The sequence below is a fragment of the Oncorhynchus nerka genome, linkage group LG4 (assembly GCF_034236695.1).
Source record: "Oncorhynchus nerka isolate Pitt River linkage group LG4, Oner_Uvic_2.0, whole genome shotgun sequence".
In the NCBI taxonomy this organism is placed as follows: domain Eukaryota; kingdom Metazoa; phylum Chordata; class Actinopteri; order Salmoniformes; family Salmonidae; genus Oncorhynchus; species Oncorhynchus nerka.
In genome coordinates this window covers 43733339-43760279 of record NC_088399.1, presented here as the reverse complement: position 1 = coordinate 43760279, position 26941 = coordinate 43733339, and the positions used below count along the sequence as shown (strand labels likewise).

The following is a 26941-nucleotide window of genomic DNA, read 5'->3' as shown; positions in this document are numbered from 1 at the left end:
CCGTCTTCAAGAGAGCGAGAGTTGCACCCTTCTGAAAAAACCTACACTCGATCCCCCTCCGATGTCAACAACTACAGACCAGTATCCCTTCTTTCTTTTCTCTCCAAAACTCTTGAACGTGCCGTCCTTGGCCAGCTCTCCCGCTATCTCTCTCAGAATGACCTTCTTGATCCAAATCAGTCAGGTTTCAAGACTAGTCATTCAACTGAGACTGCTCTTCTCTGTATCACGGAGGCGCTCCGCACTGCTAAAGCTAACTCTCTCTCCTCTGCTCTCATCCTTCTAGACCTATCGGCTGCCTTCGATACTGTGAACCATCAGATCCTCCTCTCCACCCTCTCCGAGTTGGGCATCTCCGGCGCGGCCCACGCTTGGATTGCGTCCTACCTGACAGGTCGCTCCTACCAGGTGGCGTGGTGAGAATCCGTCTCCTCACCACGTGCTCTCACCACTGGTGTCCCCCAGGGCTCTGTTCTAGGCCCTCTCCTATTCTCGCTATACACCAAGTCACTTGGCTCTGTCATAACCTCACATGGTCTCTCCTATCATTGCTATGCAGACGACACACAATTAATCTTCTCCTTTCCCCTTCTGACGACCAGGTGGCGAATCGCATCTCTGCATGTCTGGCAGACATATCAGTGTGGATGACGGATCATCACCTCAAGCTGAACCTCGGCAAGACGGAGCTGCTCTTCCTCCCGGGAAGGACTGCCCGTTCCATGATCTCGCCATCACGGTTGACAACTCCATTGTGTCCTCCTCCCAGAGCGCTAAGAACCTTGGCGTGATCCTGGACAACACCCTGTCGTTCTCAAATAACATCAAGGCGGTGGCCCGTTCCTGTAGGTTCATGCTCTACAACATCCGCAGAGTACGACCCTGCCTCACACAGGAAGCGGCGCAGGTCCTAATCCAGGCACTTGTCATCTCCCGTCTGGATTACTGCAACTCGCTGTTGGCTGGGCTCCTGCCTGTGCCATTAAACCCCTACAACTCATCCAGAACGCCGCAGCCCGTCTGGTGTTCAACCTTCCCAAGTTCTCTCACGTCACCCCGCTCCTCCGCTCTCTCCACTGGCTTCCAGTTGAAGCTCGCATCCGCTACAAGACCATGGTGCTTGCCTACGGAGCTGTGAGGGGAACGGCACCTCACTACCTCCAGGCTCTGATCAGGCCCTACACCCAAACAAGGGCACTGCGTTCATCCACCTCTGGCCTGCTCGCCTCCCTACCACTGAGGAAGTACAGTTCCCGCTCAGCCCAGTCAAAACTGTTCGCTGCTCTGGCCCCCCAATGGTGGAACAAACTCCCTCACGACGCCAGGACAGCGGAGTCAATCACCACCTTCCGGAGACACCTGAAACCCCACCTCTTTAAGGAATACCTAGGATAGGATAAAGTAATCCTTCTCCCCCTCCCCCTTAAAAGACCTAGATGCACTATTGTAAAGTGGCTGTTCCACTGGATGTCATAAGGTGAAAGCACCAATTTGTAAGTCGCTCTGGATAAGAGCGTCTGCTAAATGACTTAAATGTAATGTTAAATGTTAAATATACATTATATCCTACGGCATTCTTCAGGCAAAAATCTGTATGCTGCAATGTACAAGCCTTTAGAGGATATGGAGGTGTACAGAAAACAGTACTGTAGGTGTTGTTGATGCCTGGCAGCGTACTGTGAACAGCACTGTGGGTATAAATGTCGCTTATGAATCTGCTCAGACCTCAACTGAGCTGATGTGATCTCGTACTCACCATGCTGGTGTCAACGACCTGCCCTATTCCCGACCTGGTCCTCTCCAGCAGGGCCAGGACCACCCCGAGGGCACAGGTCAGACCCCCGCCTGCAAAGTCAGCCAACAGGTTCAGAGGAGCGTAGGGCTTCTCGTGGCTCCGGCCCAGCATGGACAACAAGCCTGACACAGGAGGAGAGGAATACATGGAGTGAGAAGCAGAGATGGAGGAGGATACATCATCCTTTCTTAATGTCTGTATGGACCATGGTATAAAACATAAACAAAGTAAATGATCTAAAACAAATCTAGTCTAAATGATAAGTCCTTACAGTGGCTTGCGAAAGTATTCAATCCCTTGGCATTTTTCCTACTTTGTTGCCTTATGACCTAGAATTAAAATAGATTTTTTGGGGGGGGTTTGTATCAGTTGATTTACACAACATGCCTACCACTTTGAAGATGCAAAATATGTTTTATTGTGAAACAAATAAGAAATAAGACAGAAAACTTGAGAGTGCATAACTATTCACTCCCCCAAAGTCAATACTTTGTAGAGCCACCTTTTGCAGCAATTACAGCTGCAAGTCTCTTGGGGTAAGTCTGGTACATCTAGCCACTGGGATTTTTGTCCATTCTTCAAGGCAAAACTGCTCCAGCTCCTTCAAGTTGGATGGGTTCCGCTGGTGTACAGTGGGGAGAACAAGTATTTGATACACTGCCGATTTTGCAAGTTTTCCTACTTACAAAGCATGTAGAGGTCTGTAAATTTTTATCATAGGTACACTTCAACTGTGAGAGACGGAATCTAAAACAAAAATCCAGAAAATCACATTGTATGATTTTTTTTAACAGAAATGACTTGTTGAGATCGGTGTGGAAGAACTTAACTGGCCTGCACAGAGCTCTGACCTCAACCCCATCGAACACCTTTGGGATGAATTGGAATGCCGACTGCGAGCCAGGCCTAATCACCCAACGTCAGTGACCGACCTCACTAATGCTCAAGGCTGAATGGAAGCAAGTCCCCGCAGCAATGTTCCAACATCTAGTAGAGAGCCTTCACAGAAGAATGGAGGCTATTATAGCTGCAAAGGGGTGACCAACTCCATATTAATGCCCTTGATTTTTGAACGAGATGTTCGACCAGTGTCCACATACTTTTGGTCATGTAGTGTACTTAAAAACAAAAAAATACATTTTAAGTGAGAAGTAGGCATTTGTCTGAAGTTGAAAAAGGAAATTCCCATGAACACCACAATGCCTACTCCATCTATGCTCTACCAAGGTTTTCCATCACACAGCTTTGACCTACTACAGTAGCTATGTTGGTCTATTGTACTTCAAACAATGTGTATGTAGGTTTCTTAGGATTAAATACTTCTTAAACAGTGAAATCTAAAAAGTTGGGATGTCCCTCCTACCATTTCATTTGCTCTTGCGACTGTCTATCAACTCCTGGCTGAACCCTATGTCATAGCCACTGACAATGCACATGTATGCAATCCTTACATCGTAGTGCAGCAGGAGAAAGTGGTTTCTTCACTATAGCACATTTGGATTTAGCCATTAAATCTAAAATAATTCATATATTTTAAACAAAACAACACTGTCATAGATGGACAGGATTAATATGAGATGAAAGGTGATATCAGGAAGCCAAGCTAGAGTCTCTCTTGATGTTTTGATCAAAATTGCATTCCAGCTGGTGTCTTTTCCACAAGTTACCACCGGCAAAATCTATGATGTTTAAAATGCCTATTTGCTGTTTCATCTGACTGCGCAATCCACTTTCTCATCAGCCCAGCCAGGCAATTTACAAACTTGATCTCCACTATAAAAAGCATCCTGACATTATCTCCCATAAACCTCGCTGTCTGTCTCGCTGACATTTGCAACATTGTTTCAATAATTTGATCTCCAGCTGTCCCATAGTAATGAACGTGTCAGGACAGGAAGCAGCGTTTCTCAGCCAGTCGAAATAATGAATCAGCTGGCATCATTTTTGTGGATATATACAAAGAAATGTCAATTGAAAAAAGGGTCAAACTAAACAAAAGTGCAGCTAGTTTGCAGTCTTTCCAGCTACAGTTTGAAGTGATTGTGTTAGCTGTGTTGTTGGCTAGCTCCTCTAAACAATGTCCTGACGAGAGAGCACATTTTCTATGCCAGGTAGAATCTTGGCTAGCTCGCAAGCAAGGGATAAGAACGTTGCCAGCCAGTATGGCAATGTAACATTTAGAACGAACGACTGGGTCGCGTCTCTGGCAAATGACCAGCCGGTTTGGGTAGCAACCCTAGATTTGTGTCAGGACTATATCTTGTGGAAGGATGAAATAGTATGAATAAATTCATAAAAATACAAATTAATGAAAATATGTCAATCATTATTTGAATATGTTAGTAACCAGTTGTATAAAAAAGTGATAAAGCCCTCAAAGCAGGTATTGCCACGGTTTGCCGGCCCTCGACTTCGCGTCGGGGCTAACAACACCTGTGCCAATATATTCTCCAAACACCGGCTTCTCTGGAATTTTCACTTAAATAGAATTCTGCTGTAGATTACTGAGAATTTTCAACGGAGGTAATTTTCTCACACATTTCAAAACAGACAGCTCAAAAACAAAGAACAAATGACAAGTTAACTTAGTTTTAAAAGAGCACAACCTTTTCTTTAATATAGTGTCCCACATAGTTCAGTTGGTAGAGCATGGCACTTGCAACACCAGGGTTGTGGGTTTGATTCCCCCGAAGGACCAGTATGAAAAAAAGTATGAAGATGTACGCACTCACTACTGTAAGTCGCTCTGGATAAGAGTGTAGGCTAAATAACAACAAATGTAAACATGACACCACATTCATGTCAATAGGAATTACACTAATTTAGTCTTCCATTGTGTAAAAACACTCACTATCAAAAACAGTTAACACTCAACAACAAAAACTAGATTTTAAATTGTAGTAAATTTGACTAAATTATTCATTCAAAAAGTATAATTATATTATACTTAAATATTATCTACATATAAATATATATATATTGTGGCGTACAGCAGGTCAGACACCAGGGGGAGACTCGTTGAGGCCTGGTGACAGACGGAGTATACATCATGAGGCGATGACTCCATCTGCTGGACGTGCCAGGCCTCGAAGGGCTGATTGCTCACCAGCTGTACAAGCCCCATAAGGTGCCAGAATGGCAGCACACAGAGGAGGACTGGGGGAAGTAAGGTGACATCCGTGTAGTTGGAGACGGTGCCCGAGCTAAGACGAGGGAGTCGAGTTTGTGTGCCCGACAGGATACAGCAAGACCCGGAGCCCAGAAGACGGTATCCCGGAGAGGGTCTCATGAGGGAGACCTATCCTTTTCTTTTGATTTCTTATTTAATAAACACCCTTGAAACCGAGCTAATCATACACTGTCCGTGTCTGATCTGTGTAAACATCTTGACCAAACCCCCTGGTCTGCCACAAGTGGTAGAGAATGCAGGAAATCTGATAACGTGGTCAGATCAGGGTTGACGCTTACGCAGCACCAGCATGGAGGAACAGCGATTACAAAACGTCCACCTCATTGAGGAAATCAGGAAGCTGCAAGGAGGAGCTTCTCCTAAATCACATCAACCAGTTTTTACTCAAACTAACGGAAGACAATGACGTTGAAACCTACCTCTGTACGTTTGAACGGACAGCTCTACAGGAAGGATGGCCAAGGCCGAAGTGGGCCAGTCTGCTGGCCCCGTTCCTCTCTGGGAATGCCCAAAAGGCGTATTGGGACCTGAATGACGAACAGGCGGGGAACAGGTACAGCCTGGCCCATCGGGCTCAACGGTTCCACGACTGGAGGTTCGTAGCCGATGCATCCCCCCGAGCCCAGATGAGCGAACTACTGAGGGTTTACCAGGGCATGGCTACCAACCGATGTATCCACCCTCTCCATTCTCGACAAAGTGGTCCTGGATCGCTTCTTACGGGCGCTACCCCACAACATGAAGAAGGAAGCGAGCCTATGCGCATCCCAGACCTTGGAGGGCCTCCTGGAAGCAGTGGAGACGCATCAGAACACTCAGGCACTGCTGAGTGGGAGCCGGGCAGAGTCGGCGACCAGTTTGAGGGGAAGGAAGGACAGCCCCACCGCTGTGTACCCCGAACCGACAGTCGGCAGGGCCAAAGGACCGCAAACCCGTGGAGAGACAGCTGGGGTAGGGTCGGCCTGCCACCGACGACCCCAGGTAGAAGGAGACCAAAGGAGGTGTTTTGAGTGTGGCTCCCGGGGGCATATTGCCTGGCATTGCCCGAGTCGAGAGGACTCGGGGCCATCAGCAAGCCCTGGAGGCGAGGTGGGTCACGCCGTGAACTGTCACCTCCTGTTGGGCACACCCCGAATCAACTGCAACCATGGTCCCGGTGAAGGTTGGCGGACACGACACAGAAGCACTATTGTACTCCGGAAGTATGGTTACACTCGTAACCACGAGCCTGCTGAACCAGGAGGCCCGAAAGGGGTAGGGGGATGTCCATTTCCTGTGTTCATGGGGACAAAGCGGTATCCAACCGTATGGACCAACATCGATCGAGAAGTAGAGGAGGTGGAGTACCTGGGGTATTTGATCGGACAGGGGAACGTCAAGCCCCAGGAGAGGAAGGTTCAAGCAGAACGCGACTGGCCCGTTCCACGCACCAAGACACAGGTCAAGTCCTTCCTGGGACTGGCAGGATACTATATAGCTGATTTATCCCCAACTTTGCGGCTATAGCTTCCCCCCTCACCGATCTAACCAGGGCCCACCTCCCGAAAACAGTGAAATGGACGAACGAGACAGAAGCGGCATTCAGCTGTCTGAAGGAAGCTCTGTGCTCCCATCCGAATCTCGTAATGCCCGATTTTCAGGTGTCGATGGTGGTCCAGATGGATGCGTGTGATACGGGACTAGGCGCCGTTCTGTCCCAGATACGATGGGGAGGAGCACCCCATGTGCATCAGCAGAAAGCTGGTACCTAGAGAGAAAATGTACTCAATTTTTGAGAAAAAGTGTCTAGCGATGAAGTGCCACTTTGTGTCGGGGGTACCGAGTCGCTCTCTTACCAGGATCGATCTACACCACTGGTCCCTGACAAGCAGGCAGATGCCACCGCCGTGATGTTTCCCTGTGACGGTCAGATCACAGTCCGCTCTGACCAGTGTGAAGCCGGCCGACTTCCCTGTCCGGGACTCTGTCATCCAGCCAAGTCTCAGTAAACGGCAGCAAACAGGCCTCCCACTATTCATGTTGGAAGTGCATATTCGCTGACAGCTGATTCCCATGCTCTCTTCCAAATAATCACCTTTTAGGGCAGCGGTTCCCAAACTAAGCTAAACTGTCAAATGTCAAACTGAAAACCAGGCAATGTATAGCCTATGAATATCTGTGCCTAGTAAACATGACAAATCATGACATAAGCCGAAAAGAAAAACACAAATTACTTGAATCTCCATTTCTGTGGCTAGTTAGCTGGTTGTCTGTATGGCTTGCTTGTGAACGTGACAGTTGAGGTTGACGCGTCGCAAGCGCAGCCCAAATTTAAAACCACACACAAACAAACTTTTCGTGGCTGACAAGACTAGCTAGCAAGCAGATAGGGCCATTTCCATATTAATTACATCGGTAGAAACAAGATAAAACAACCAACTAGTTAGCGGACTATATACACAGCTAAACAGTGCAACAATTTCCATGAGACAGAGAGCAATCATTCGAGCTCCTGCTCCACGGCTGTGTTCGGCCTGTACCAGCCAAGTCATCATGACGGGAATAGCTCTCAGATGAGCAAATTCTCAAATTTCACAGCATCAAAACACCAAACATATCTGCTGTTTACTTATTTCACGCACCTCGACATAATCGCTTTAAAAGTGCAAGGACATGTTCGAATCCGTATTACCAGATCCAACCCCCTTCACAGTGAAAAGTCGTGGCCGCGTTGGCGCCGTCATTTTTAGTGATTTAGTTGTTTTTTTAAAGTTAAATTTCCGGTTGATGACAGACATGCAAATACGAAAACAGGTTGCTAGAAAGTTAATGTTGCGATAGACACAGATTGTAAGGAAAACAATGCCGTTCGCGATCGCACCCTTAAACGACAGTTACTGCCTTCTTCCTTGGCATGATGTTACAAATTGCAGGGTAATACCAAAGAGCAGTATCTGCCATTTTCATTTGTTAGTTTACTATAATTCTCATGTATGCTATTACTAGCAGTGTAATAGAGTTGAAACTGAATCCTGTGTGTCTTCCACTAAGATACCATTTGCATTTACATGGAGACAGTCACATTACATACTGTGTTTTATAACTAGCCGATGTCTTGTTATAAGAATAAATGTGAAAAGCAGCACAGCAATTGTTTGAAGTACATAAAATGAGGACCTAGCTTGTAATATATAATGATGAATTGGACCATAGGGTAATACTAATTATAAAAATTGAACATATTGCAAATTCAATTATTTGTATAGACTGTTTTAAAGACACTTACAGACAATTGAATAAATAATAGCTTTAAGAAGTCATTTTAAAGCATACAGCAGTTACATGTGCATATATATAAGAGGACACAAATGACATTTAGCTACAATTGATAAAATGCTGAATAGTTAAGTAACATTTTTATTTCTAAGTTTCATTTTTAAAACTTCAGTGCTCTTCCATATCACTCCTCATCCTCAGCAATGCTGTTCACAGCCAAGGCATTCCAGAGCTGCCTTTGATTTGCAAGCATCAAAGGACACATCTTGGTGATGATGTCCAGCTTTTTGGACTCATATAGCCCTACTGCATGGACGGACATTGACAGGAATAAAACCTAGTGGCACCTTTGGTCCGCATAGATACTATAGAGATACTTTTGTAATCCTTTCCAGCTTTATGCAAGTCAACAATTCTTAATCTTAGGTCTTCTGAGATCTTTTGTTCGAAGCATGGTTCACATCAGGCAATGCTTCTCATGAATAGCAAACTTAAAATAAAAAATGTAAATAAAACTTTTTTTGTTTTATTTTGTTAAATAGGGCAAGGCAGCTCTAACCAACATCTCTATTCTCATCTCATTGATTGGACTCCAGGTTAGCTGACTCCAATTAGCTTTTGGAGAAGTCATTAGCCTAGGGGTTCACATACTTTTTCCAACCTACACTGAATGTTTAAAATGATGTATTCAATACAGACAAGAAAAATACAATAATTTGTGTGTTATTAGTTTAAGCACAATGTGTTTCTTTTTGTGACTTAGATGAAATCAAATTTCATGACCAATTTATGCAGAAATCCAGGTAATTCCAAAGGTTTCACATACTTTTTCTTGCCACTGCAGTACCAGTGAAAAAACTGTGGACACTTGTTCATTCCATGGTTTTTCTTAAATTTGTTAATACTATTTTCTACATTGTAGAATAATCAAAACTATGAAATAACATATGGAATTATGTAGTAACCAAAATATTGTTAAAATCTAAATATATATTTGAGATTATTTAAAAGTAGCCTTGATGACGGCTTTGCACACTTGGCATTCTCTCAACCAGCTCCTAGGTATTCTTTAAGGAATACCTAGGATAGGATAAAGTATTCCTTCTCCCCCCCCCTTAAAAGACCTAGATGCACTATTGTAAAGTGGCTGTTCCACTGGATGTCATAAGGTGAAAGCACCAATTTGTAAGTCGCTCTGGATAAGAGCGTCTGCTAAATGACTTAAATGTAAATGTAAATTTCAATTAACAGGTGTCCCTGGTTAAAAGTGAATGTGGATTTTTTTTTTTTTTTTGAGCCAATCAGTTGTGTTGTGACAAGGTAGGGGTGGTATCCAGAATATAGCCCTATTTGGTAAAAGACCAAGTCCATTTTATGGCAAGAAAAGCTCAAATAAGCAGAGTAACGACAGTCCATCATTACTTTAAAGACATGAAGGTCAGTCAATCTGGAAAATTTAAGATCTTTGAAAGTTTCCTCAAGTGCAGTCGTAAAAAGAGCTATGATGAAACTTGCTCTCATAAGGACTGCCACAGGGTAGGAAGACCCAGAGTTCTCTGCTGCAGAGGAAAAGTTCATTAGAGTTACCAGCCTCAGACATCTATAATTAACTGCACATCAGACTGCAGCCCAAATAAATTCTTCACAGAGTTCAAGTAACAGACAAACTGTTCAGAGGAGACTGCGTGAATCAAGCAGTCATGGTCAAATTGCTGCAAGGAAACCACTACTAAAAGGACACCAATAATAAGAAGAGACTTGCTTGTGTTTCCCAAGCAAATGGACATTAGACCAGTGGAAAACTGTCCTTTGGTCTGATGAGTCCAAATTTGAGATTTTTGGTTCCAACCACGTGTCTTTGTGAGATACAGAGTAGGTGAATGGATGATCTCCGCATGTGTGGTTCCCACCGTGAAGCATGGAGGCGGCGGTGTGATGGTGCTTTGCTGGTAACATATTTAGAATTCAAGGCACACTTAACCAGCATGGCTACAACAGCATTCTGTAACAATAAGCCATCCCATTTTGTTTGAGCTTAGTAGGACTATAATTTGTTTTTCAACACACCTCCAGGCTATGTAAGTGCCATTTGACCAAGAAGGAGAGTGATCGAGTGCTGCATCAGACGACCTGGCCTCCACAATCACCCGACCTCAATCCAATTGAGATGGTTTGGGATGAGTTGGACCGCAGAGTGAAGGAAAAGCAGCCAAGTGCTCAGCATATGTGGGAACTCCTTCAAGACTGTTGGAAAAGCATTCCAGGTGAAGCTGGTTGAGAGAATGCCAAGAGTGTGCAAAGCTGACATCAAGGCAAAGGGTGGCTACTTTGAAGAATCTGAAATACAGTGGGGCAAAAAAGTATTTAGTCAGCCACCAATTTTGCAAGTTCTCCCACTTAAAAAGATGAGGCCTGTAATTTTCACCATAGGTACACTTCAACTATGACAGACAAAATAAGAAAAAAAAAAAAAATCCAGAAAATCACATTGTAGGATTTGTAATGAATTTGCAAATTATGGTGGAAAATAAGTATTTGGTCAATAACAAAAGTTTCTCAATACTTTGAAATATACCCTTTGTTGGCAATGACAGAGGTCAAACGTTTTCTGTAAGTCTTCACAAGGTTCACACACTGTTGCTGGTATTTTGGTCCATTCCTCCATGCAGATCTCCTCTAGAGCAGTGATGTTTTGGGACTGAGGGTTGAGATCTGGAGACTGGCTAGGCCACTCCAGGACCTTGAAATGTTTCTTACGAAGCCACTCCTTCGTTGCCCGGGCGGTGTGTTTGGGATCATTGTCATGCTGAAAGACCCAGCCACGTTTCATCTTCAATGCCCTTGCTGATGGAAGGAGGTTTTCACTCAAAATCTCACGATACATGGCCCCATTCATTCTTTCCTTTACACGGATCAGTCGTCCTGGTCCCTTTGCAGAAAGACAGCCCCAAAGCATGATGTTTCCACCCCCATGCTTCACAGTAGGTATGGTGTTCTTTGGATGCAACTCAGCATTCTTTGTCCTCCAAACACGACGAGTTGAGTTTTTATCAAAATGTAATATTTTGGTTTCATCTGACCATATGACATTCTCCCAATCTTCTTCTGGATCATCCAAATGCTCTCTAGCAAACTTCAGATGGGCCTGGCCATGTACTGGCTTAAGCAGGGAGACACGTCTGGCACTGCAGGATTTGAGTCCCTGGCGGCGTAGTGTGTTACTGATGGTAGGCTTTGTTACTTTGGTCCCAGCTCTCTGCAGGTCATTCACTAGGTCGCCCCGTGTGGTTCTGGAATTTTTGCTCACCGTTCTTGTGATCATTTTGACCCCACGGGGTGAGATCTTGCGTGGAGCCCCAGATCGAGGGAGATTATCAGTGGTCTTGTATGTCTTCCATTTCCTAACAATTGCTCCCACAGTTGATTTCTTCAAACCAAACTGCTTACCTATTGCAGATTCAGTCTTCCCAGCCTGGTGCAGGTCTACAATTTTGTTTCTGGTGTCCTTTGACAGCTCTTTGGTCTTGGCCATAGTGGAGTTGAGTGTGACTGTTTGAGGTTGTGGACAGGTGTCTTTTATACCAATAACAAGTTCAAACAGGTGCCATTAATACAGGTAACGAGTGGAGGACAGAGGAGCCTCTTAAAGAAGAAGTTACAGGTCTGTGAGAGCCAGAAATCTTGCTTGTTTGTAGGTGACCAAATACTTATTTTCCACCATAATTTGCAAATAAATTCATTAAAAAATCCTACAATGTGATTTTCTGGATTTTCATTTTGTCTGTCATAGTTGAAGTGTACATATGATGAAAATTACGGGCCTCTCTCATCTTTTTAAGTGAGAGAACTTGCACAATTGGTGGCTGACTAAAAACTTTTTTGCCCCTCTGTATATTTGTTTAACACTTTTTTGGTTACTACATGATTCCATGTGTGTTATTTCATAGTTTGTTTTCACTACTATTCTACAATGTATAAAATAGTACAAATAAAGAAAACCCTTTAAATGAGTAGGTGTCCAAATTTTGACTGGTACTGTACTTCCATTCATTTTGATACCGGGGAACTTCAGACGTGTCCTGTGAGGCGTCCTAGAGCAAAACTCCACAGTGTTCGAGAGAGTATCATCTTTCAATAGAGTGGTGATAATAAGCCAAACCGTTCAGATGTTGTCATGAGAAGACCGATTTTTGAGATGTCTCATGGTCTGACAAGCACTCCTCTAGCTTTGCCATCTTTCACTACAGATGCAGAAGGGCGATATCGGCGGATTGAGTTGCAGCCCATGCAACAACAACAAAAATATCTTAGACTGATGGGGATATTTTTTATTTTGTTAATTCGATTTCTGTGGGGGCATGACCATTGTTGGTTAAGGGTTAACCTCTCTAGGCTAGGGGGCAGTATTTTCACACCCAGATGAAAAGCGTGCCCAAAGTAAACTGCCTGCTACTCAGGCCCAGAAGCTAGGATATGCATATTATTAGTAGATTTGGATAGAAAACACTGAAGTTTCTAAAACTGTTTGAATGATGTCTGAACAGAACTTATTTGGCAGGCGAAACCTTTTTTTCTTTTAGGTCACTCTTTTATAATGGGTTTTCAATGAGAGTCTAGATTTCTAAGCACTTGGCTTGCAGTTCCTATCGCTTCCACTGGATGTCAACAGTCTTTAGAAATTGGTTGATGATTTTCCTTTGAGAAGTGAAGAAGTCAGGCCATTCAGAACGAGGGTCGACTGAAGTATACTGTTGTGGTTGGGGCGCGTGATCTGAAAGCTCGCTCCACTTTGTTTTTATCCGCTATTGAACGCAGTTTATCCGTCTTAAATTTGATCGATTATTTACGTAAAAGAATATCTAAAGTTGTATTAGGAAAGTTTTTTGAAATGTTAGGACAAAGATTACAGGTAGATATTTTGTTGTTATGTTGCGCAAGTTGAACCAGTGTTTTTCTGGATCAAACGTGCCAAAAACATTTTGGAGATATAACGATGGACTTAATCAAAGGACCAATATGGGACATATTGGAGTGCCAACAAAAGATCTTCAAAAGGTAAGGCACGAATCATTATTTCATTATTATCATATATATTATCATTATTATATTAGTTTTGTGTCGCGCCTGGCGGGATGAAATATGATTGTCTGTGTTTGTTTGATGGGGTGCTATCCTCAGATAACACACTGCTCAAAAAATTAAAGGCAACACTTAAACATCACAATGTAACTCCAAGTCAATCACACTTCTGTGAAATCAAACTGTCCACTTAAGAAGCAACACTGATTGACAATAAATTTCACATGCTGTTGTGCAAATGGAATAGACAACAGGTGGAAATTATAGGCAATTATCAAGACACCCCCAATAAAGGAGTGGTTCTGCAGGTGGCGACCACAGACCACTTCTCAGTTCCTATGCTTCCTGGCTGATGTTTTGGTCACTTTTGAATGCTGGCGGTGCTTTCACTCTAGTGGTAGCATGAGACGGAGTCTAAAACCCACACAAGTGGCTCAGGTAGTGCAGCTCATCCAGGATGGAACATCCATGCGAGCTGTGGCTAGAAGGTTTGCTGTGTCTGTCAGCGTAGTGTCCAGAGCATGGAGGCGCTACCAGGAGACAGGCCAGTACATCAGGAGACGGCAACAACCCAGTCATGGTGTGAAGAACAAATTAGAGGAACTTCTTCATGCAATTAAAGCCTTTAAATTTGGGAAAACTCCAGGGTGGCATTTCTTTGGGGGGCCGCACAGCCCTCCATGTGCTCACCAGAGGTAGCCTGACTGCCATTAGGTACCGAGATGAGATCCTCATACCCCTTGTGAGACCATATGCTGGTGCGGTTGGCCCTGGGTTCCTCCTAATGCAAGACAATGCTAGACCTCATGTGGCTAGAGTGTGTCAGCAGTTCCTGCAAGAGGAAGGCATTGATGCTATGGACTGGCCCGCCCGTTCCCCAGACCTGAATCCAATTGAGCACATCTGGGACATCATGTCTCGCTCCATCCACCAAAGCCACGTTGCACCACAGACTGTCCAGGAGTTGGTGGATGCTTTTGTCCAGGTCTGGGAGGAGATCCCTCAGGAGACCATCCGCCACCTCATCAGGAGCATGCCCAGGCGTTGTAGGGAGGTCATACAGGCACGTGGAGGCCACACACACACACCACACACACAACTGAGCCTCATTTTGACTTGTTTTAAGGACATTACATCAAAGTTGGATCAGCCTGTAGCCTGTGGTTTTCCACTTTAATTTTGAGTGAGACTCCAAATCCAGACCTCCATAGGTTGATAAATTTGATTTCCATTGATAATTTGTGTGATTGTTGTCAGCGCATTCAACTATGTAAAGAAAAAAGTATTTAATAAGAATATTTCATTCATTCAGATCTAGGATGTGATATTTTAGTGTTCCCTTTATTTTTTTGAGCAGTGTAGTATGGTTTGCTTTCGTGGTAAAGCCTTTTTGAAATCTGACACAGTGGCTGGATTAACAAGAAGTTTCTTTAATCCTAAACATAAAACTTGTATCTTTCAATATTTATGATAAGTATTTCTGTAATTTGATTTGGCTCTCTGCTATTTCAAATGGCCGGATGTTATTTGAGACAATGCATTACTGAACATAACGCACCAATTTAAACTGAGGTTTTTGGACATAAAGAGGGACTTCATTGAACAAAACAAACATTTATTGTGTAACATGTAGTCCTGGGAGTGCCACCAGATGAAGATCAAAGGTTAGTGATTAATTTAATCGCTATTTATGACTTTTGTGAGCCATCTCCTTGGCTGGAAAATGTCTGTTTTTGTGGCTAGGCGCTGTCCTAACAATCGCATGGTGTGCTTTCACCGTAAAGCCTTTGAAATTGGACACGGTGGTTGGATTAACAAGAGGTTTATCTTTAAAATGGTATATAATACTTGTATGTTTGAGGAATTTTAATTATGAGATTTCTGTTGTTTGAATTTGGCGCCCTGCAATTTCACTGGCTGTCCCACAAATCCCAGAGAGGTTAAAGGGAACTTCATGTAATAGAACATAGTTTTAAAATGCAATAGGGGTGCACAATTTATATTTACAATATCAAAAGGGATGCAAAAATTGTGCAGCCACAGAGATGGTTGCCATCGAGACCATTCAGTAATTGTAGTGCTATCAGTCCTAACTAATATGCCATTGAATAGTGTGTATTTCTAGATCTGATTTTCAACTGAAGCTGTTCCACATCTTATGTCCCGGATGTACGTAATGTCAAGTTGTTTCTACCTGACATGGCGAGGTAGTTGATGTCGTGACCAGCAGCCTTGGCATAGGCTCCACTCTGGCCGTAGCCAGTGAGGCGTGCGTAGATCAGACGAGGGTTCTCCTTCAGTAGCTCCTCTGGACCCAGGCCCAGCTTCTCCATAACTCCTACACAGAAACACACAGTTAAAGGAGAGGAACAGACTTTACATACCTTCAAATTAGGAATAAAAGTACAGAGGCGTAACAAAGTGTACCATTAGCCAAGCACAGCTTATTCAACACCAAACACTTAAACCACATCAACAGAAACAGAAGACAATGCACCACAAAGCAAATAAAGCCTGAAGCTTCTTGCAAACCACTAAAGTCTGAGTCATGTAGTTGAGGTTGGTCCAGGGACACTGTCTGGCACGGTCTATTTCTTTCTATAGACCCTGCACTCATGACCATCAGACACACCAACCAGTGCAAACCCTGGGAAAAATGTCCTTTCAATACAGCCACCAGCTGAATTGATGGAAGTGGGAAAGTAAGTACAGCTCACATTCAACAGAAATACTACCAAACATGTACAGAAACTTGTTACAAATGAATCACCAAACTATATTTTGAAAGAGGAAGCAAAGTACTTTAAGCATATGTTGTTCTCATTTCAGGCTCCTCCCATCTCCACGAACTGAATATTTGTTCTGTTAAGTGTAAAATTAACAGCTGTACAGAAAGACTAATGTGAAGGACAAATTAGAGGAGCTTCTTCATGCAATTAAAGCCTTTAAATCTGGGAAAACTCCAGGGCTGGATGGCATACCAGTTGAGGTATATCAAACCTTTTTGATGTACTCAAAAGGTCCTTTATTAGGATGTTTTAGGCTACCATTTTTATAGGAGTGGCTATCAGACACTAAGCAAAGTGTTTTTTAAAAATTATATGAGCAGAAAAGATTAAATTCTATTTGGAAAGGCAAGCCTGACAAAATTACAATTATATACTGAACAAAAATATAAAAACGCATCAAGTGTTGGTCCCATGTTTCATGAGTTGAAATAAAAGATCCCCGCATTTCTCCTTTGTCAAGATAATCCATCCATCGGACAGGTGTGGCATATCAAGAAGCTGATTAAACAGCATGATCGTTACATAGCTGCACCTTGTGCTGGGGACAATAGAAGACCACTCAAAAAATGTACAGTTTTGTCACAAAACACAATGCCAGATATGTCTCAAGCTGAGGGAACGTGCAATTGGCATGCTGACTGCAGGAACGTCCAGAAGAGCAGTTGCCGAAAATGTAACGTTTTTTTTCCACTACCAACGTTGTTTTAGAGAATTTCGCAGTACGTCCAAGCAGCCTCAGAACCACTGACCATGTGTAACCACGCCAGCCCAGGCACTCCACATTCAGCTTCTTCAACTGTGGGATCATCTAAGACCAGCCACCTGGAATGCTGATGAAGCCGTCTCAGGCAAGCTCATCTGCGTACTTGTCATCCTCACCATGGTCTTGACCTAACTGCAGTTTGGCGTCGTAACCGACTTCAGTGGAAAAACGCTCACCTTCGATGGCTACTGGTACGCTGGAGAAGTCTGCTCTTCACGGATGAATCCCGGCTGTATGGCGTCGTGTGAGCGAGCGGTCAATGTTGTGAACAGAGTGCCCCATGGTGGTGGTGGGGTTATGGTATGGGCAGGCATAAGCTATGGACAGCGAACACAATTGCATTTTATCAATGGCAATTTGAATGCACAGATATTGTGCCGAGATCCTGAGGCCCATTGTCATGCCATTCACCTGCCGCCATCACGTCATATTTCAGCATTATAATGCACGGCCCCATGTCGCAACAATCTGTACACAATTCCTGGAAACTGGAAATGTCCCAGTTCTCCCATGGCCTGTATGTGTCTTCTGCATTTAACCTGAGCAAAGAGCTTAACCTTTTTTACACCACAGGAGGAGAGAAACTCACATTGTAACTCAGCACAGAAGTAGACCAGATGAGAGCAATTGATTTCACTCTGGTTTTAATTACAGTGTTTAGGAATGGCTGCTTCGACCCATTTAATAGGGAAAACAGTGGACTACATTTGTTTTTGGACAACTATGATTCATTTTTTTTTTTTAAAAGAGGCTTCTTCATGAAAATAAAGAGCTAAGATTGTTCCTTTGATTAGCAAGGAGGAGTCTCCTTTTATGAATTGATGGTACAATTTCTGATACTATACATTGGAATGTATCCCAAGTGCACTGCACACTTGGAAGATGTCCCTCCGAATCCAGTATGAAATTATTCCATTTTGATTTCTGAGCTGAAAATAAAATGCACTGGTCTACGCATTGCGGTCTATGGATAAACCAATAATGCGTCAAAGGCTTATAGTTCCATCACACGTTTCACTTTTACGTGTGTTCTGGGCAGAATACATGTGGGAACAATCAAACTGTGTATGGGAATCCTTTCCTTATTTACGACTTGGCCAACACCAGCTGGTGCATACAAATGCATTTTCTTACACTGTATAGTACATCCACTCCCAATCAGGCCGTGGTGGACATGTAATGTTGCTCTCTTCATTTAGTAAATGGTTGATAACTTTAACCCTGACTCGCATCTCTTATCACCTGTCAATAATTGACCACGTTTCTATAGAATAAAGTGCCATTCAATAACCCCATATATCTAGTCTTTAAGGGGGCATTTTCACAATTCAGTAAGTGAAATATTCAAAGATAGCCAAATATGAACATATCTGACCTTTGCGGAAGGGCTCAAGGAGGACATCTGATTGAATGCAGAGTCTTTTCAGCACAGCTACTCCCTCTGGGCTCTTCAGGTTGATCGCCACCGAGCGCTTGCCTCGAGCCTGCGTGTCCATTGCCATTGCAACCTTGGTCCGGTCCACTCGGATCACCTTGGCGCCAAAGTCAGCCAGAATCATGCCGCAAAAGGGCGCTGGGGCCAGGCCCGCAAGTTCGATGACACGCACACCAGCAAGCGCCATGAATGGAACCGCTGTTGAAAGATGGGTGTTCTAATGTATTTTATGTGATGTAATGAACATGCTATTCAGTGTGACAGTGTGCGGTTAGCCTATCATATCAATTACATCATTTGAACACCTTTATTAACTATATATATATTATTTACATTTTGTTACATGCTACTGTGCAGTCAATATAGGTTGATAACGGGTTTTGTACAATATAAATCTGTTCAATGACAGCCGCGGGCAACTTACAATGAATATGGGTCATAGTTCACTTGGCAGGGTTGCTTCCATCACTATCTAGGCTAAGTTCTCTTTTGACATGCTATCTATATAAATAGCGAACACGCAGTACATGTGCTAATGTTTGAAGTATTCAATTATAGTGTTTGGGCATAACTCGATTTCATAGAAAACACCTACCTTTGCTGGACAACAACAACAAAACTCAACCAAATATTTCTGACTACGGGTACTTCCTGGTGACGTCCAACTCCTGGTGGTGCATGGGAATTGACGTCTTTAAAAAAAATCACTAAGCGTGGAGAACTCGTATTGGACAGTCATTTGAAGAGAATAGAAGGCATTGCATCAGCGTCTTTTTGTAGGTACTATCGGAGGCCATAGTCTGATTAATCCAGCTGTAAATACACAATTAATTGGTATACAACATGAAACGAATGCTTGCAAAATCGTGTAAATGTTCCTTACAAACCAGAACGTTGAATAGAATTACATTTGAACTTACTTTACCAGTATGCGGTTTATCCTTCAGCTGACATTTGGGACAAAATATCCACAAGAATGTATTGTTTATCCAAAGAGGAAGAGGCGAAGCGAGAGGTTGTACTCCGCCAAAAATCTGTCCAATAAAATACATTTTGTATGGAGGTCAATGAGTGTCGAATTTGGTCAACAACATTTTTTATTGCTCAATCGCTATTTGGGGCTTATTTGAACGAATAGGCGTTTTGTAACAATTAGGTAATTACAAATCCACTGATATAAGTGGACGAAATTGGCATTTCGGCAACTTTGAAAAAAAAAAAAACTTTACATCAGAGTTGTGCCTATTGTCATAGAGATAGATAGAGGACTCATCGTGGATACATTTTAGCACCGACATTGCCATTGAGACAGGGCTGACAACTTTTGAAGAAAGCTTGGAGTGACAGTTGCTCTATGAATTTCATTTCCCCCTGGCACAACCCCTAGACAGGGGATCTGAGGGTCTTCCCCCAGTAAAATGTTACTGTTTTAAAGCTAATTTCCTGCCATTCTATGTATTTTGACATGGCTTAGGCCTATTACCAGGCTGGAAAATAAAACAAATACAAAACACAGGTCAGGCGTATTCAGCATGCTTTGAACAATAAATCAACACTCAAAATGTGAAAGCTTTGTTACTTTGGGGGATGACATTTTAAGTATGCTAATATTTTTTAAACATATTTTTTGGGTGGTTTGACACTTTATTCAGACAGTAATTACATGAGATGGGGAGACAGGCAAATGGAAGAAACAGTGGGATGGTTGGAAGTAGGGACTGATCTCTGTTCTCAGGTGGAAAGCTGAAGTGTTAGTACTAAACCTGGCTCTGCACAGGAAATACGACTATTAATGGTTGATGGCAGTGGACTGCTTTCAAGGTAAGACATTTTGGATTTTGTCATTTGAAATAGGGCTGGAAGAAAATCTTGCTTGTTCTACAGGAGGGTTGGCCACCCCTGATCAATGTTTCCCAAGTGCCTTGTGTTTGAAAATGTTCTTGTTATAACAATACTTTTTTCTCAAAATCACCCAGCCTTCAAGAATAATCGAATATCAATATTCAGGTGGTTTATGTCTACTAGTTGAAGATCCTTGCCATCATCTTACTCTACATAGACAAAATATGATGTGTTTATGAGTTGTGAGTCCTCCTACCATCTCTGCCTAGCTTGTGCACAATTTAAAATTAAATCAAATGTACGCCTACCACGCTGCACCTTGGTCTTCATTTAACGACGGACGTTACAGAAGATCTCACCACCAACAGACCAAGCAGCGTGGTCAGGAGGACTGGACCTGGGAGGAAATCCTGGACAAGGTCCGGGGAGTATCGCCATCCGAAGGAGCAGATGGAGGCAGTGAAAGCGGAACGGCGACGTTACGAGGAGTTAAATCAACAAAGCAAGCACGAGAGGCAGCCCCCCAAAAAATTGGGGTGGGGCACACGGGGAGATTGGCGGAGTCAGGGTTCAGACCTGAGCCAACTCCCCGTGCTTACCGTGGGGAGCGAGTGACCGGTCAAGCACCGTGTTATCCGGTTCTGCGCACCATGCCTTCAGTGTGCATCCACAGCCCAGTGCGCTCTGTGCAAGCTACCCGCAGTTGTCGTGCTAGAGTGGGCATTTAGCCAGGACAGATTGTGCCGGTGTAACAGTATAACTTTAGACCTTCCCCTCTCTCATACCCGGGCGCGAACCAGGGACCCTCTGCACACATCAACAACAGTTACCCACGAAGCATCGTTACCCATCGCTCCACAAAAGCCGCGGCCCTTGCAGAGCAAGGGGAACCACTACTTCAAGGTCTCAGAGCAAGTGACGTCACCAATTGAAACACTATTTAGCGCACACCACCGCTGACTAGCTAGCCGTTTCACATCCGTTACACTGGCTCAGCGCTCCTGGCCTCCGGTGCGTCTCTTCGGCCCAGGATATCCTATGCACGGTATCCCACAGTTTGCCAGCACTCGCCAACCCAGTGCGGCCTGTGCCAGCTCCCCGCACTTGCCGTGCTACAGGGGGGATTCAGCCAGGACGCATTGTGCCAGCTCTACACTCCAGACCTTCAGTGCGCCTCCACGGCCCAGCATATCCTGCGTCGGCTCTACGCACTATGACTCCAGTGCGGCCTGTGCCAGCTCCCCGCACTTGCCATGCTACAGGGGGGATTCAGCCAGGACACGTTGTGCCAGCTCTACACTCCAAACCTCCAGTGCACCTCCACGACCCAGTATATCCTGTGCCGGCACTACGCACTATGACTCCAGTGCGCCTTCATAGCCCAGTGCGTCCAGTGCATACTTAGGCAGCCTTTTTTCCCACCTTCTGTTGTGGGATCTTGTCTTTGTGTGTTGCACTCCTAGCTTTACTTTCGTTGAGTTGTTTATTGTTTTTTTTTTATTAAAGAAAATGTACGCCTACCACGCTGCACCTTGGTCTTCATTTAACGACGGACGTTAAATATCCAATTCTTATTTGTATGAGTTATTTAAAACTATCCATGGGTGGCTTCAACAATACATAGCCTCATTTAATTCATTTTCAAAGACACAAATAGGCATATCAGATTTAAAATATGCGATTACACTGGCAAAATTGGGAAGAAGTGGAATAATAGAAGTGTGGGGAATAACAGTAACAATAACAAGCCTCCCCAGCATTACACACTCCTGCCACCATCATTACTCACACCTGCCTTCCCCCTGTCACGTGCATCAGTGATTATTGGACTCACCTGGACTCAATCACCTCTGTCATTATCTCCCCTATATCTGTCTGGTTCCCCGCTCTGTTCCATACTTCAGCATTGATTGTCATATGTCCTTGTATACCCGTGTGCTGATACTGTTCCTGTCTTGTTTCATGTCTGTTCCTGATTAAATGTTTGACTCCCTGTACCCGTTTCTCATCTCCAGCATCTGTCCTTATACCCCTCTAGAATCAAACGTACACTTTTGGGTTCACAATCTGTTTGACAAAATTATTTTTGCGTTTACTCGTCAGGTTACCCTACCAAACTTCCCTGATAAAACATACTGTAGGTCTGTCTGTTGCCTTTTCATTGTCACCGCCTAAATGCCAATCACCAAACGAGGGGACTAATGCAAGTGTGGATTAAATTGACTGGTGTACATGCTGTCAAAAGCCTGTATTCTGCAATAGGGACGGGAGTAACTTCAACCTAATTTTGTTGGCAACATTGTACATAATACAGCGCTACCATGTTGCACTTTATACAGTTTTATAACTCAGCAGAGAGTTCTCTCTCTCTCCATTCAGCTCCACTCTAATCTTGAGGGGTGTTTCTTTAAAATGTCTTATGCTTCAATGTATCGCGGTTCACAGTGCTGTGGCAGGACAGGCCAATGATAGAGGTTTCCGCTCGTGATGTTAAATTGCAGGTTCAGATGCTCCGATTTCAAAACGATTTGGAGCACAGTTGAAAATGCAACATACTGACTATACAATGGACTAGATATAAGAGGTGTGGCGTGTGAGCGTCAGAAGATAATCAAATGTCTCATGGCCAATGCATGAGAGTTGGCAGCTCTGTTGAGGGCGTCCACCATTTTAAAGTAGTCAACTGGGTGAGGATTCCTGTTGGTAGCAATCAGCCAATGAAGAAGAAAATGGACTACTTTAAAATGGAGATAGTTTCGATGTTGCTGCCTAAGCTGTCACAGATGCTATAATTGAGCCACACAGTGGACACATCATAATACCCATAAAACGTAGCGGTCAAACAAGGAAATGGTTCCAATCCTTTTTCCAACATTCATGTTATTCACTCTGGATTTGAGAAACACTTCAAATAAGGGCTGTGTTTCGTGTAGGCTTACCCTGGGGTTACGTTTTGATAACCGTGTAAATCTCTCTCGGACAAAGTGACTTTTATCAATATATTCAGCTCTATTTACTCTCAGATTCGAACATGCTAATCAGCAACAAAGTAGACTTCATGCGAGACTACAAATCCATGCAAGTCTCCAGCCATCTCTAGCTGACACCTTTGCTGTCAACTAGCTAGCTACCTTGATCCAAAACGAAAGATACACTGAGTATACCAAACATTAGGAACACCTTCCCCACCCTAGCTTTCACCTGGATTCACCTGATCATTCTATGTCATGGAAAGAGCAGGTGTTCTTAATGTTTTATATACTCAGTGTATATTGAAAATGTTAATTTACTGATCCAAATTTTGTTTAACTAATATTTGTCTTATGTATTTGGTCTTGTACAGAATACTATCCTAGTAGCAGTCAGATACTGTATTTATAATGTGCAATGAATACTAGGCTATTTTTTTTGCAAAGAAGCTATATAACTAGCTAGCTACCTAGATGATGTTAGCGACATACGCTTATTTTTACCAGATCCTATTTAGCCGGTGGAGGTCTTTATTTAATCCCTTATAATTTCTGCCAAGTCTATGAACAAGGTGAAATCTATTTCAATTCATGGTGTCAGAATGCACTGCTGTATGAAAGCAATTCAGAACTAACTTGTTGACATGTTCTGTTGCAGATTCAAAGCCAGATTAAGTCATTGCAGAATGTATCCATAATCATGAATGAACAAGCGAACAGCACCATTTGAACCTGTCACGTTCTGACCTTTATTTCCTTTGTTTTGTCGTTATTTAGTATGGCCAGGGCGTGAGTTGTGGTGGGCAGTCTATGTTTGTTTTTCTATGATTTTGGGATTTCTATGTTTCGGCCTAGTATGGTTCTCAATCAGAGGCAGGTGTCATTAGTTGTCTCTGATTGAGAATCATACTTAGGTAGCCTGAGTTTCACTGTTTGTTTGTGGGTGATTGTCTATGTTAGTTGCTTGTGTCAGCACATTTACATTACATTTACATCATTTACATTTAAGTCATTTAGCAGACGCTCTTATCCAGAGCGACTTACAAATTGGTGCGTTCACCTTATGACATCCAGTGGAACTGCCACTTTACAATAGTGCATCTAAATCTTTTAAGGGGGGTGAGAAGGATTACTTTATCCTATCCTAGGTATTCCTTAAAGAGGTGGGGTTTCAGGTGTCTCCGGAAGGTGGTGATTGACTCCGCTGTCCTGGCGTCGTGAGGGAGTTTGTTCCACCATTGGGGGGCCAGAGCAGCGAACAGTTTTGACTGGGCTGAGCGGGAACTGTACTTCCTCAGTGGTAGGGAGGCGAGCAGGCCAGAGGTGGATGAACGCAGTGCCCTTGTTTGGGTGTAGGGCCTGATCAGAGCCTGGAGGTACTGAGGTGCCGTTCCCCTCACAGCTCCGTAGGCAAGCACCATGGTCTTGTAGCGGATGCGAGCTTCAACTGGAAGCCAGTGGAGAGAGCGGAGGAGCGGGGTGACGTGAGAGAACTTGGGAAGGTTGAACACCAGACGGGCTGCGGCGTTCTGGATGAGCTGTAGGGGTTTAATGGCACAGGCAGGGAGCCCAGCCAACAGCGAGTTGCAGTAATCCAGACGGGAGATGACAAGTGCCTGGATTAGGACCTGCGCCGCTTCCTGTGTGAGGCAGGGTCGTACTCTGCGGATGTTGTAGAGCATGAACCTACAGGAACGGGCCACCGCCTTGATGTTATTTGAGAACGACAGGGTGTTGTCCAGGATCACGCCAAGGTTCTTAGCGCTCTGGGAGGAGGACACAATGGAGTTGTCAACCGTGATGGCGAGATCATGGAACGGGCAGTCCTTCCCCGGGAGGAAGAGCAGCTCCGTCTTGCCGAGGTTCAGCTTGAGGTGATGATCCGTCATCCACACTGATATGTCTGCCAGACATGCAGAGATGCGATTCGCCACCTGGTCGTCAGAAGGGGGAAAGGAGAAGATTAATTGTGTGTCGTCTGCATAGCAATGATAGGAGAGACCATGTGAGGTTATGACAGAGCCAAGTGACTTGGTGTATAGCGAGAATAGGAGAGGGCCTAGAACAGAGCCCTGGGGGACACCAGTGGTGAGAGCACGTGGTGAGGAGACAGATTCTCGCCACGCCACCTGGTAGGAGCGACCTGTCAGGTAGGACGCAATCCAAGCGTGGGCCGCGCCGGAGATGCCCAACTCGGAGAGGGTGGAGAGGAGGATCTGATGGTTCACAGTATCGAAGGCAGCCGATAGGTCTAGAAGGATGAGAGCAGAGGAGAGAGAGTTAGCTTTAGCAGTGCGGAGCGCCTCCGTGATACAGAGAAGAGCAGTCTCAGTTGAATGACTAGTCTTGAAACCTGACTGATTTGGATCAAGAAGGTCATTCTGAGAGAGATAGCGGGAGAGCTGGCCAAGGACGGCACGTTCAAGAGTTTTGGAGAGAAAAGAAAGAAGGGATACTGGTCTGTAGTTGTTGACATCGGAGGGATCGAGTGTAGGTTTTTTCAGAAGGGGTGCAACTCTCGCTCTCTTGAAGACGGAAGGGACGTAGCCAGCGGTCAGGGATGAGTTGATGAGCGAGGTGAGGTAAGGGAGAAGGTCTCCGGAAATGGTCTGGAGAAGAGAGGAGGGGATAGGGTCAAGCGGGCAGGTTGTTGGGCGGCCGGCCGTCACAAGACGCGAGATTTCATCTGGAGAGAGAGGGGAGAAAGAGGTCAGAGCACAGGGTAGGGCAGTGTGAGCAGAACCAGCGGTGTCGTTTGACTTAGCAAACGAGGATCGGATGTCGTCGACCTTCTTTTCAAAATGGTTGACGAAGTCATCTGCAGAGAGGAGGAGGGGGGAGGAGGATTCAGGAGGGAGGAGAAGGTGGCAAAGAGCTTCCCTAGGGTTAGAGGCAGATGCTTGGAATTTAGAGTGGTAGAAAGTGGCTTTAGCAGCAGAGACAGAAGAGGAAAATGTAGAGAGGAGGGAGTGAAAGGATGCCAGGTCCGCAGGGAGGCGAGTTTTCCTCCATTTCCGCTCGGCTGCCCGGAGCCCTGTTCTGTGAGCTCGCAATAAGTCGTCGAGCCACGGAGCGGGAGGGGAGGACCGAGCCGGCCTGGAGGATAGGGGACATAGAGAGTCAAAGGATGCAGAAAGGGAGGAGAGGAGGGTTGAGGAGGCAGAATCAGGAGATAGGTTGGAGAAGGTTTGAGCAGAGGGAAGAGATGATAGGATGGAAGAGGAGAGAGTAGCGGGGGAGAGAGAGCGAAGGTTGGGACGGCGCGATACCATCCGAGTAGGGGCAGTGTGGGAAGTGTTGGATGAGAGCGAGAGGGAAAAGGATACAAGGTAGTGGTCGGAGACTTGGAGGGGAGTTGCAATGAGGTTAGTGGAAGAACAGCATCTAGTAAAGATGAGGTCGAGCGTATTGCCTGCCTTGTGAGTAGGGGGAAGGTGAGAGGGTGAGGTCAAAAGAGGAGAGGAGTGGAAAGAAGGAGGCAGAGAGGAATGAGTCAAAGGTAGACGTGGGGAGGTTAAAGTCGCCCAGAACTGTGAGAGGTGAGCCGTCCTCAGGAAAGGAGCTTATCAAGGCATCAAGCTCATTGATGAACTCTCCGAGGGAACCTGGAGGGCGATAAATGATAAGGATGTTAAGCTTGAAAGGGCTGGTAACTGTGACAGCATGGAATTCAAAGGAGGCGATAGACAGATGGGTAAGGGGAGAAAGAGAGAATGACCACTTGGGAGATATGAGGATCCCGGTGCCACCACCCCGCTGACCAGAAGCTCTCGGGGTGTGCGAGAACACGTGGGCGGACGAAGAGAGAGCAGTAGGAGTAGCAG

The 26941-nt window shown here is 44.6% G+C and overlaps 1 protein-coding gene across 1 annotated transcript in view; it reads right to left on the bottom strand.

Annotated features, from left to right (window-relative positions):
• amacr (alpha-methylacyl-CoA racemase) overlaps positions 1-19100 on the bottom strand; it is a 44747-nt gene extending 25647 nt beyond the window's left edge. Inside the window, exons 1-4 of the mRNA XM_029655429.2 lie at positions 18902-19100; positions 18247-18504; positions 15514-15657; positions 1757-1917 (exon numbers count right to left, since the gene is read on the bottom strand). Of these exons, the coding sequence (XP_029511289.2) occupies positions 1757-1917; positions 15514-15657; positions 18247-18493 (552 nt within the window). The 5' untranslated portion in view covers positions 18494-18504; positions 18902-19100. The remainder of the gene's footprint in view (positions 1-1756; positions 1918-15513; positions 15658-18246; positions 18505-18901) is intronic.
• Between the last annotated feature and the right edge of the window lie 7841 nt (positions 19101-26941).